This window comes from Gallinula chloropus (genome assembly GCF_964237585.1).
Source record: "Gallinula chloropus genome assembly, chromosome: 16".
In the NCBI taxonomy this organism is placed as follows: Eukaryota; Metazoa; Chordata; class Aves; order Gruiformes; family Rallidae; genus Gallinula; species Gallinula chloropus.
Window position 1 is genome coordinate 10,676,761 of NC_140101.1, and position 12,257 is coordinate 10,689,017.

General features: G+C 52.2%; 2 protein-coding genes across 2 annotated transcripts in view; one reads left to right on the plus strand and one right to left on the minus strand.

Moving 5' to 3' along the window:
• Positions 1–3,330: 3,330 nt before the first annotated feature.
• TOMM34 (translocase of outer mitochondrial membrane 34) lies at positions 3,331–7,674 on the minus strand. The gene is made up of 7 exons (XM_084271565.1): positions 7,443–7,674; positions 7,235–7,334; positions 6,858–7,010; positions 6,037–6,197; positions 5,648–5,792; positions 4,892–5,018; positions 3,331–4,366 (listed from the first exon to the last, which is right to left on the minus strand). Exons 1-7 carry the CDS (start codon positions 7,567–7,569, stop codon positions 4,268–4,270), a joined length of 912 nt encoding a protein of 303 aa, XP_084127691.1. The 5' UTR covers positions 7,570–7,674; the 3' UTR covers positions 3,331–4,267.
• Positions 7,675–7,692: 18 nt separating this feature from the next.
• The window catches only part of STK4 (serine/threonine kinase 4), a gene marked incomplete at its 3' end in the record, with an annotated part of 43,866 nt that continues 39,301 nt past the window's right edge, over positions 7,693–12,257 (plus strand). The window contains exons 1-3 of the mRNA XM_084271518.1: positions 7,693–7,791; positions 10,601–10,681; positions 11,500–11,628. Of these exons, the coding sequence (XP_084127644.1) occupies positions 7,760–7,791; positions 10,601–10,681; positions 11,500–11,628 (242 nt within the window). The 5' untranslated portion in view covers positions 7,693–7,759. The remainder of the gene's footprint in view (positions 7,792–10,600; positions 10,682–11,499; positions 11,629–12,257) is intronic.

Below are 12,257 nucleotides of genomic sequence, written 5' to 3' on the forward strand. Positions count from 1 at the left end.
TTGCCTGGACCACACCTGGTTTGATGAGCAACATCAGTGTCTTTGACTGCAATATTCCACTTAAACCACATCCTCTGCTTTCCAGACCCAATTGTACTGCAGAGACACTGTTCTATGTGTGTTTTCTTTGTTATCAATGAGTGTGCAGCTAGGGAGATAGGAAAGGACCTTGTGTAGGTCTAGCAGGGATGCACACAACCTCTCCTGGGATTTCCCAGTGTTTCTTGCAGAAATGACAAAATGTGGTTGGTCCTGGGTGAGCTCAGGCAGGAGAGGTGGCTCTGCTGCCAGGGGTGGGATGGACCTGCTGACAAGTGATTCAGGCAATAGTATTTTCTTGTGGTCGTGAGGGAACTGTGTTAATCCAAGTTCAGGTGAATTCAATGTATGGATGAAACTGTTCCTTTAGTGACTGAAAACTGCATGTGTGGATTCTTTGGGGGGGGTTGTTTTGTAGACTTCAGGACCAAGCGTGTGCCCGGAGAGCCATTGCCTTTGGAGAACAGCAGCAGCAACCCCATCGTGCTCTTGGAATTGTGCTCATACAGTCACCCTGGCTTGACTTGAATGCCCCATCCTGTTCTGTGTGTATATTGTAAGCCCTGTAGAATTGCTTCCTCCTGCCCTGCACCTGTAAAAAAAATCCCCATGTTAATTCTCTTCTTGCTCCTGAATGCATCTTGTGAGTAGTAGTGTGGAACCCAGCCTGGTTCAGTTGCCCAGGAAATGTCAAGTGCTGATGAATCATCATTTTTAGTGAATTTATTGGGTTCTGTAGTTTTACTTGTTCCTGTAGCTGACACTAATAAAGAACTGATGCTTCCACCCCCAAGGCATGGGTTGGTTCCCTCAGCACAAAGGTGGTGACTGCCTTTTCTGTTCCAGGCAGGTGGAGGGATGGACTTTGGTCAGGCTGCTGTCATTAGTGTTTGAAGCTTGTGGTGCTGGGGCAGGGGGGAAGAGACAATCCTGGGAGCTCCCAGGGACATACAGGATTACTGAATTGCCAAACAACAGTTTCCTGATCCTTCCTGACTCTCCAGGAGAGCAGTTTTAAGCAAATTTCATAACATGTCCCTGGGTTTCATCCTTTCTAGCTTGCCATCTTTAACCTTCTTTTAAAAGGCATCATCTTCCCGTGGTTCCCCTTTGCAAGGGACCTCATGTACCTGCAGGAGTTCTGGCACCAAGTGCCTTCTGCTGATCACCACAGCGTGTCTGTGGTGCAGAAAACCCAGCTTTTGAGGTAGTGTGGAGTAGCTGTAAATCCAAAGCTGCTTCTCCAGTGTGTTCCTGACCAGCGGCTTCGAGGAGTCACTGATGGGTCTGAGCACACTCCTAAACATGTTCCATCCCACTGGGGCACTCCCCACTCCTGGGAGCAGCTGGGACACATTGCTATGTGTTCTGCTCTCTGGGCCTCTCCTAGAGCATGTGGCTGTTGCCATCCTGGCCTTAATGCTCTGCTCTTCCCACTTAGGAAAGGAATTTCAGTCCCTAGAGGCTCCTTGGTGCTCGAGGCTGGTGCTGTATTGGCCTGACTTGACTGCTTCCATGGGCTGGCAGGAGCACACCTCTGTCAGCACCACCCACCTCTCCTGTCCAGCACCATGCTGGTGCTGCTGTCTCCATCTATCTTCTGTGCTGTGTCATACCCTCACTTCAGCTGGCTGCTGAGTCAGCCCTCCCACCTCTCCTTTTCCTCCACTTACACCTTCATCCAGCCTGCTGTCTGGGCTGCTGGGACTCCTCTCTGGTCTCTTCCTGGGGCTTTTCACTTTCATCATTTCTTTCCCCCGCCTTCCCTAATTCTTCCTCTGACCTCCTTACATCTTTCCCTCATAGTGGATGCCTCAGCCTGAGGTGTGCACTATATAAATACTCCTCCTCAGTGAGATGCTTGTAAAGCACTTTAATCCACTTAGTGTGCAGGACCTTTGTTATTCCTCCCAAGGTGTAAGTAGCTGGAGGCTTTTGCGCTCTGTCTCCAGAGAACTATATCTATCCCTGAGTGTACCACAGATAAGCTGGATCAGAACTGTACAGGCACACATCACTCTGCTGCTGGCTAGCTTGTCTGCAGCCTTTCTCAGGTTTATGGGCCAGTTCAGATCTGTGACACCACCTACGACAGCTGTCTTGGGCTTGAGAAGAGAGCTGTAGAGGTAGAGGAACTGTGGAGTCGGTGCCAAGTGCTGCAGGGACACCAGAATAGCCTAAGAAAGGACATGAACAGTGACCAGGGTCTTTAAAATGCTTGTCAGAAGAGGTGAAGGTGGAGCTTGGACCCTGCATATACTGGAGGATACTGGTTTCAGAACAGCTCCCTGGCTGAGCTCCACAGGGAAGGGTGAAGCTTTAGGGAGCCAAGGTAGGAGCAGTGATGTGAATCTCAAGTCTCTAGTTTGGAACAGTCACTGTGGCTTTTGAAAGGGGTGGGTGAAGATGTGCCTCCAGCAAGCACACTCTGCTGCCCATGGGGGCAGCCTCTGCTCTACAAGCCCAGGCCATGCTGGAATGAATGGGAGGGAGGTGGGAGCAGCCTGGGATTAAGTGGCATGTCCTGCTGGATCTTTGTCTGCTGGTATTGCTGGGGAAAGCCTGAGAAGGAACAGAAACACCTTGCTGCTGCTTGGAGGTGGTGGAGCTCCACGGGGCAGCAGGACTCCAAAAGGAGAGCTTTTGAGGAAGTGAAGCCAGGCTTCCTTCTGTGTTCTGTGACCTTACTCTGGTTATCAGTGTACTCTGGGCCTGTGCATCACACTTTCCTGCCAACAGCCTGGGCAGGTGCTGGCTGCAGGATGAGTGGAGCTGTGGCACTCAGGCCTGGGAGGGGAGTGAAGGGAGCAATTTGTGCCCCTGGGTGAGGAGTTGTTCCAGGCCCTGGCCACTCCAGCTGATGGAGTGCAGCCCTGGGACATACAAAAAGCTACTTAAAGCCAGGCTTAGATCAGCAGTCTTTGTCTTTAATGGCATCAAAGTGATTGTCTGCTCTCTAAACTCAGTTCAGTGGGGTACCTGCCTGAAACCCTGACTGTGCTGAGGAGTAGGGTGGGAAACAGGTATTTGAACCCTGACTTAGAGGCTGGTTTCTGTCTCCTGGTCTGTACTGTGAGGCAGCCCAGGTCTAGTGCTGGCCAGCATTCTAACTTTCTAGCTCAGGCCCAGTGTGCAAGGCTGAGCACTGGTTAGGGGCCCTGAGGTACATGATGGAGCAAGGCCCTGTGCAGCAGTGCTTGAAGTCCTCTGGCAAAAAGGGCAGACACTATGGAGGGGTTAAACAGTCTTCCAGTTCCCCTATACCCTCTGTCATGGAAAAAAACACAGCTCTACAGTGAAAATAAACATGGCTTTAATGAGAACTGCTTTTAATGGTTCATAGAGCAATTCCAAGGATCCCTCTACTTCCCCTTAAGTCAGTGCCACTGATACCAGGTAAGAAAAAAACATGCATTGAAGTAGTAAGCCAGCCCTCAGCTGGGATGCTACTACCTATCCTCCTCCTTGTAACAACCGCTAGTAAACTGCTCCAAAAGGCACAGAGGAGCTCAAGTGGTTTTTAAAAAACAAAAGAAAACCCCACAAAAAAACAAATACAAAACTCCCAAGCACCCAGCATCTGAAAGGAGTAGTGCACAGTGTAACAGGCAGGCTTAACTTGCTGCAGTTGTCTTAAATGTGCAGAATAATCAAAAGTAAAGAAAGCTGCTACTGTAAACATCTGTCCAGCCCCACTAAGCAACGAGAACTCAGCTGAGGGCCAGCAGGCATCAAGTGGGAGAGGGAACACACTCAGCCCTATGCCCCTCTTGTAAGAGCAGGACGTGGTGCCAGGGCCAGGGGAGTGGTTCCTGCAGCAACCTTTAAATTAAGAGCAGCACAAACACAGCAAAACTGTCACCTGCGTGAGGACAAAGAACAGTTAATCTCTGCAGCTCTTCAGAAAGAGAACAGCCACTTCACATGCATCTTAGCCAATGTAGAAAGGGTCCCTGAGGCTGGCAGCTACAGGCAAGTTGACTTCAACCAGGGAAGTTAACCTCTGTGCCTCTGAGGGAAGGGCATGAAAACTCTGAATGATTATAGAGCCAGGTAATACAGTTGGATACAGATCGTGTGCTGGTACGGAACCTGTTGGATCTCAGCAGCAGCAGGAGAGAGATTTCAATACTGATCCTGCAGACAGATTGGTCCCTGTAACAACATCAGAAGGGAAAACGCCTTCTCCTGCAGTGGAAAACAAAGCTTCCCTTGTTGCTTGGTTACCCTAGGCTCTGTTCAGTTCTTGCAGCAACCTCAGTGCAGCTGTGTTCTTTGGTTCGGTTTTCAACAAGCTCTTGATATCAGCAATACTTGATTTGTAATCCTAGAAGGAGAGTATTTTTTTAAGTGTTAGTACATTGAAAGTGCAGCCTAAGGCTCTTGGTGCAGAATTACTGCCCCACAACACAACTAAGCCTGTGCTTCTCTCTGTGTAATTGTATAAGCACTGACATCAACACAAGTTGTTCTAAAACATGCTTAAAGTAGGGCTGAGAACACAGTTTCATAACTCAGGGATGTTCTGAGTCCAGCATCAATTCAATAAAACTTCCACTATCACTTAGAGAATCTCTCACCAGGAACAGTAAGATGAAGGCTAGACACAACATGTGGCTGCTTCCAGCATCTCCAGAAAAATGACCTGGTGCTGAGAAACTCACAATGTCCAACCAGCAAACAGAGATGGTGAAGAAAATCCAACCCCCCCCTGCACCCCCAGCCAGGCCACACAGGTCTCAGTAGACGTTGCCTAGTACAGAACCAAGTTCCAAACAGCATCTCTTGCCCTGATCACACATTGACAGGTTTCTAGTCCTAGTCTGAAACTACTCAAAAACCCCTAGCTTACCTTCAGTTCTTTAGATGCTTGAGCACGCCTGTAGAGTGCCTTAACGTTTTTAGGATCTAACTTCAGAGCCTCTGTGCAGTCCTGTACTGCTTCCTTGTATTGCTTCAGGGTCAGGTAACAGAGCGCTCTGCAATACAGGCACCTGGTTAGAGGCCTCCACTGCTGAGATACACACAGCAGATCTCAGCCAGCCCCTGCGCAGCACAAAGCTGGGCCCCCAACCAGTCTTTATTCTCATTTGTTACATAACATTACTTTGGAGCTCAAGTTTGTTTCAGTTTTAAGGGGAGGAAATGGAAACAGTTTTTCCCAGACTGAAAAAGAGAAAAGGATTTTTAGAGCAACCTGCTGCAAAGCAACAACCCTGCATGTGGGATCCGAGCAACACCAGCCCAGAACACGTTCTGCTTGTGGCAGATGCCTTAGAAGTACTTTGAGTCTTCTAAGTATAAGCAGTCTGCAATTTGGGGCTCATAGGGGGGCAGACACTACTCAAAATACCACCATCCTGGCAGCCAAGCACTAAAGGGGGAAAGCCCTTAGCAGCCCCAAGCTGAGTGTCTCCAAGAGTTTTTGCAGTACTCAATCAAAGAACATTATGCAAACTACAGGGAAGACTGCACCTGGGGCAAATATGTGTGGGTGATTTGTTTGTGTTCACGGTTTTGGGAGCAAACCTGAGGCAGCTCTGATAGAAGCACCATGGTGGATTTTATACAGGCCCAAGAAATTCCTGGGCAAAGAGCTGAGCAGTACCTGTTGGTGTAAGTTGCACATTCCTGGTTGAGCTTTAAACTCTCACTGTACTTCTCAACTGCTTTTTTATGGTTTCCTTTCTTTACAAGTTCATTTCCTTCTTCCTTCAGAGTTCGAGCTCTCTCTGTGGCAGCAACAGTCTGGTCTGGAAACAGCATGAAAGAATACAGAACGCTATAAAACCGGCAAGATCTGCACAGCCTCTCAGAAAGCAAATATCCTCACACCAGAGATGAGACACACAGACATCAAAGGATCCAGAATGAACCAAAGAGACTGTGGCAGAACTCAGCCCCAGCTGCAGACAGGCCAAGCAGGCACGGCGGCTGCCTTGTTCATCGCCCTTCTGAGCAACAGGGCTCTGTGCCCAGCCTGGGGCATGCTCTCACCTGGTTCTGCCCGTGGTGCAGCTGCAGGAGGAGTGTTTGCCTTGGGGGATCCAGCAGAAGGAACGCTCCACCTTGTCTGTGCAGAGACAGGGACTGTGGGGATTGGCGGGAGCTTCTGGCGCCAGTTCACACCATCCTTCTCCAGCAGGGCTTTAGTCATCCTGGAAGAGGCAGCTGGCAGTCACCCCGGCTGTTGACCGGATGGGCCATGCAGCACCCAACAAGGTCACTTTTTAACCCGGCTCATGTACTGAGGGCAGTGTCTCTCCACAAACCTCCCTGCATGATCTACACCCGGCTCCTTCTACAGACAGGACATTAATAAAAGGAGCTTCTTCGGGGCTAAAAATACCACAGGATCAGAGCTGGGACGGTCAGTGCTCAGGCGAGCAAGAGATGTGCGGGTCACTCAGCCTGGCAAGCAGTGAAGTGAAGCTGCCAGCTCCAGGAAAAGAAAAGGACTGTTGCCACCTGTAAACCCAGTCAGAATGGGGAGGTTTAACACGTAAGGCATTGGAGCCTGTAGTTTATTATTTGTTTTAAACCGGGCCCTGAACAAAGCAGAAACAGTCCTGGAGAATTCACTCCCAGCCCTCTGAAAGGAGCTAAGGGAGTCACCAGCAGACCAAGGCAGCACAGCCAAACCTGCGCCTCACACTAAGCATCAGAAGTTGTGTGCGGCTGCTTCACTCACGTCCCAGGCCCCAGCTGGCTCCTGACAGGGCTGCAGGAACAAGGCAAGGCTCGCAGCAGCAGCTAACCAAGCTGCCGTTCTCCCAAGCCTTTGGGCATCGCCCGCCGAGGGCACTGTGCCGCATTACCTGTTCACACCGTCCTGAGCCGCCTGCACCGAGCAGTCCACCTGCAGCACGGTCTTGTAGTCCACATAGGCCAGCTGGTACCTCTCCAGGACCTCGTAGGCCGCGGCCCGCCTGAGGAGGGGTTTGATCCCGAAAGGGACCAGGTCGAGGGCCCTGCAGCAGAGGGGAGAGAGCGAGCCCGGGGCGGCGTGAGCGCGGCCTGGCTGCGGGCGGCCTCGGGCAGGGAGCCGAGCCCCGGCCTCGGACGCGGCCGGCGTTGCTCTGGGGCTGCGTGGCCTCGCCTCCCGCCCCGAGCCAACAAGGGGAGAGCAAGCGAACGGGTGCCCCGGCCCCGCCACCCCACACACCCCCCACGTCCCCGCCCCGCCGCCACTCACCCGCTGCAGTCGGCGACGCAGAGGCCGAGGGCACCGTCCTTGAGGTAGCAGGCGGCGCGGTTGGCGAGCAGCACGCTCCGCTCCTCGGCGGAGGCCTCCCCTGGGCCGGGACACAACGGGGAGAGGAGTTCACCCGGGGTCCGCCCGCCCGCCTCCCCATCTCACCCCCCCCACCCACCCCCCCGCCGCGGCCCGGTCCGGTCCGTACCTGCGGCCTCCAGCTGCGCCAAGGCGCGGGAGTAGAGCTCGGCGGCCGGCCCGTACTGCCCGCGGCGGAACTCTTCATTGCCGGCCCGACGCAGGGCGCTGGGGCTGGCGCTGGACGATGCCGCCATCGCGCCGCCCGCGCCGGGCCGGGGCCAGGGCTGGGACCAAGAAAGGCCCCTCCCTTCTCGGCCGGGGCGGGGGCTCCCGGCAGGTTTCCGGCGGCGGGCGGAAGCGGCGGCGCGGCGGGCGGCTATGGAGCAGTGAGGGAGTGACCCATCGGTTGACGGACGGACGGGCAGGCCGCCGCCCCACAGCGCCATGGAGACGGTGCAGCTGCGGAACCCGCGCCGGTAAGCGGGCAGGGGGTGGGGGGGGGTGCGACCCTCTGGGGACCGCGAACGCTGCCGGCCGGGCCGTGTGGGTACCGCGGCCTTCTTGTGGCGCCGCGTCCCGTGCCGGAGGGTGCCTGTGCGGGGCCTGGCGCTGGCGGGGCGGCCGCGCGGAGCTCCTGCCCGCCGGGGCTCTGCAGGTGCGCGGCGCAGCGAGCTGCCGGCCGGAGGCGGGAACCGCTTCAACTGGGGCAGGGCCCGGGGTGTGATAGCGCCGAGCTCGGGGGGGGGGGGGGGGGGGGGCGGAAATGGCTTTAACCGAAACCTGCTGGGATTAACGAGGCTGGACCCCGGGGGGTGCCGTCCCGCGCCAGCGGGATGGCAGAGCCCCCGTAACAACTTCTCTCGTCTCGGTTCGGGTGGGTCCGGGGCCGTGCGGGCACTTCCCGCCGCCCCGGCCGGGCGCGGTTCCCCCCGGCTCATCGAGGGGTTCCGGGGCGCCCTCGGAACGGAGCCGGCAGCCGCCTATCTGTGAGCGCCGAGCGGAGCGGCGGGCAGGCAGAGCCCTATCGCCGGCTCGCAGCCGCTGCTGGCAGCGCTCGGCGGAAGCCGCCGGCCCGGGGCGCTGGTGACATGCAGCATCTTTGGGCTTAGTCTTCATAAGGCATCTTTCGTTACATTACAAAACCCCACCAAAGAAAAGCGCCCGGCTTTGTTCTGTTCATGGCCGTGGAGGGGGATTCGGAGTGGGCCCGAGTAACAGGTTTCGGGGGGTGGGGGGGTGGGTTTGTGCTGCCATTCCGCCCACGTAGTTGCAAGACTCAGTAAGAGGCAGAGTGTGTCTGACAGCTGGAGGAGCTGGGGTGTGCAGGGTAACGGTGGGTTGTAGCAGCAGTGAGGTAGTTGGGTGCGAATGCTGTAGTTATCCCACAGTTACTGCGTTTGGGCACGTGAAAAGCTTCCCCCAAAAACACAGTTTAGGCCTCCTTGCTGAAGTGAAGGTGGCCCTCGCATCCCCGCTCTTTGAGCTCCTCGGAAATGGCAGCTTGTGTGGTCACTTACACGTTTATCATTCCCCCCTCCGCCTTTTCTGCTCTTCCCACGCTCTCCTGGCTCCTTCTTTTCACAGGGACGAGTAACATTCTGTTGGTTCACGCTTATCATCGCAGGGAAGCTGGTGACTACTTTCAGTATTTCACCACTTCCTGAGTCTGCTGGTTTAGAATGTTTCCTTTGCTTCAGGAAGCCATTGTATGTGCTCCATGCGTGAGCCGCTCCTCCTGTGCCGCTTTTGTGCATAAACATAATACCCGGGGATCAATGAGTGATTTCTTGCTCTGTTTCTGAAGAAATTGAGGGGGGGAAATTAGGTGTTTAGTATTAAAATTGGCCTGTTTGTGGCTGGAGTCGGGATCTGTAACAGCAGCAGAAAGAGCTTTCAGTAGTAAGTTGCAGTTGCAGGAGACCACACGCACCTTTCATTTTAAATGCTGCTCACTGGTTCAGGTCTGAAAACTCTGGGCTAATAACTTGTGTTTCAGAAACTTGTATGAGCTGGTCTGAGGAGTTTGGAGGGGGGTTGATTGGGTGGTTTTTGTGGTGGGTTTTTTGTTGTTGTTGTTGTTTCAGATTTTTCTTTTTTGTTTGTTTTGTTTGTGTGAATAGGAAGGAGCACTTGTTTGGGGGCTGCTTGTTTGAGAGTAAAATACCTTGTTTCCAGAACTTTATCTTCATGTAGTTCTTAGCTATTGCAGGGGGCTTCTTGGTAAACGTCTCTCCGCTGTGGTAGAGGTGAGCAGAACCAGATGCAGTTGGTCTGGTTGTATTGCATTCAGAATCCCCCTGAAAGCTGTAGGGGGGTGAAACTGAGGATCACAGTACATGGTGTGGGGTTTGCCCTAGGAAGTGTCCCAGCAGACTCCTATTAGCAGTGCATTCAGAATACCCCCATTTAAACTTTTCCTAGTGTATGTCCAGGCCCACAAAGTCAATATCTGAGCTTCTGATGTTAAAAAGGCACAAGTGAGATCAGTATTGCCTCCCTCCTCCCAACAGATGTATTCCACATGTACCCTGAGGCGTCAGGGAAGGCGGTGTTCCCCTTTGCACGGCCTTAGTACATATCCTTCCGTATACCATGCTGAACTTTAGCAGTTACGTTCAGTGGCTGCGAGACTCTGTGGTGCTGTTGATCCCGACATGCGTTTCCACCAAGAGGAACTGTAGATTTCTGTGCCTGATCAAATGCTGTTCTCTCTGTCACAGAATGACAGAATTGTAGGGGTTGGAAGGGACCTCCAGAGCTCATCGGGTCCAACCCCCCTGCCAAAGCAGGGTCCCTAGGACAGGTCACACAGGTCAGCATCCAGAAGGGTCTGGAATATCTCCAGAGAAGGAGACTCCACACCCCCCCTGGGCAGCCTGTCCCAGGGTTCTGTCACCCTCACCATGAAGAAGCTCTGCTGCATATTGGTGCGGAACTTCCTGTGCTCCAACTTGAAGCCATTGCCCCTTGTCCTGTCCCCACAGACCATAGAAAAGAGGCTGCCTATTTCTCCTTGTGTCCCACACTTGAGATATTTATAAACATTGATCTGATCCCCTCTCAGTCTTCTTTTCTAAAGGCTGAACAGTCCCAGTTCTTTCCTCTTTCACTGTTGAATGCTAACAATATCCAGTCTCTTGGTCAGGTTAAATAACCTTAGTTCATAATCAGTTTGCTTTGTTCTAAGCCTTGTGGACGTTTAAGCAGTGCTATTTGTTTTTCTGTTTCAACAAAGCCCCTCTGTTGTAAACCTGAGAGTAATAACTTCTCTCTTCTCACACACAGGCAGCTGAAGAAGTTAGATGAAGACAGTTTAACCAAACAGCCTGAAGAAGTTTTTGACGTATTGGAGAAGCTTGGAGAAGGGTATGTGATCTATTCCAACATGCCCAGTGTGTGTTTCTCTAAGAACAAATCTACATAGTGGATATGTGTTCAGTGGTCTCTCATGTCTCCCTTTCTTGTGATCCTTTTACTGCGAAGCATAGTGACTGTTTGGTTAGTAACAGAGTAAAGGATTTATTTCCCAAGATCCAGTTTTTTACGACTCAGCAGTGGGGAGTTGTTGAAAAATGCAACTCTGGAGTTTATAGGGTTCTGTGGGAGCTCCAGAGGTTTTGTAGTTCATCGCTGGTACCTCTTGCAGAAGATCTGTGTGTTGGAAATGAACTTGCATTGCATTGTGCTGCTTGGTAAGGCATAGCAGCATGGAAGTGCTGGGTGAGGGATGTTTACTGCCTGAAGCAGTTCATTTGTAAAAAATGAGTTGTAAATCTGCCTGGCTCTGTGAGTAAAGAGGCTGGAAAGAAGACAGGTAGGATCTGAGGAGAAGAAGCAAAGCTCTCTGTCCAGAGCTGTAGTTCTTACTGATGCTCAGCTGGTGCTGTGTGCTGGGAAGAGAGGGGGACACGTGCATTGGATTCATGTAAAAGGCACTTCCAAAGGTGTGAGCAGTGTGGTCATGGCTCACTCCTTTCTGACCATCTCAGTGTGCTGTAACTTACTTGTATTACTGTAGTGTGTAGAAGCTAGTGGACTGATTATTTACATTAAAATACAAATTATTTTTCTCAGGAGAAGTTAATTTTTTACCTGATGTCTGCACTTGCACAAGGCAAACCCATGACATTTGCATTTTTAAAATGGTACTGTGTTTGATATTTGTTTAACATTTTGTTTCCTAGTTCCTATGGCAGCGTGTTCAAAGCCATCCATAAAGAAACAGGTCAAGTTGTTGCAATTAAACAAGTTCCTGTGGAATCTGACCTGCAAGAGATTATAAAGGAAATATCCATAATGCAGCAGTGTGACAGGTAAACGGATACTGCAAAACCCATTATCAGTCTGTGAAGAAAAGCATTGTCTGTGACCTGGCATTTTATCAAATAAAAGCCATGATGTTGCCTTAAATGTTTTTTAAAAGGCTGGACTTGTACGATCAAGTTACCTCGTATCAACTGAGTCATGTTAACTGGCCGTTTGGGTAGTGTTAAGCCAAGCAAAGGTAAGACACCGAGAATTTAGCTTGCACCCAGAGAGCGTTAAGCTACGTTGAATAACCTTGCACTCTGCTGCCTGTGAGCAGTTACTGCGGTTCTCCCCACGCGCCATCACTTGTTGAACAGTGGTAACTTGATTGTGTGCTCAACAGCAGCTCCAGTGTCCAAAAGGGGCAGTGAATTCCAACCAACCTCGGGTATGGACATAGAAAACGGTTAGAAGAGGGATTTGTTTGTTTGTTTTCAGGGGGGCACGTGGATGAGAGCCACTAATGCATGACTGCTCTTGCATGTGCATCATCTAGGTGCTGTCCTCTGCTTGGATGGCAGAGTTGTCCTTGCCGGCCGTTCTGCCTGTGCAGGCTGTGGTGCGGTACGAGCTGTCTGCTGAGCTGAGCATCCCAGAATAGCTTGCTGGCAGCTCCGCGGGCTGATGGTTGGCT

Bases quoted from the DNA above. Each gene is read 5' to 3' on its own strand.
- TOMM34 (XM_084271565.1), bottom strand. From the start codon at position 7,569: ATGGCGGCATCGTCCAGCGCCAGCCCCAGCGCCCTGCGTCGGGCCGGC. The intron at 6,198-6,857 runs GTAATGCGGCAC...TGCCTCTTCCAG, and splicing joins GCTCAGGACGGTGTGAACAG to GATGACTAAAGCCCTGCTGG. The intron at 5,793-6,036 runs GTGAGAGCATGC...TGCTGTTTCCAG, and splicing joins TGCACCACGGGCAGAACCAG to ACCAGACTGTTGCTGCCACA.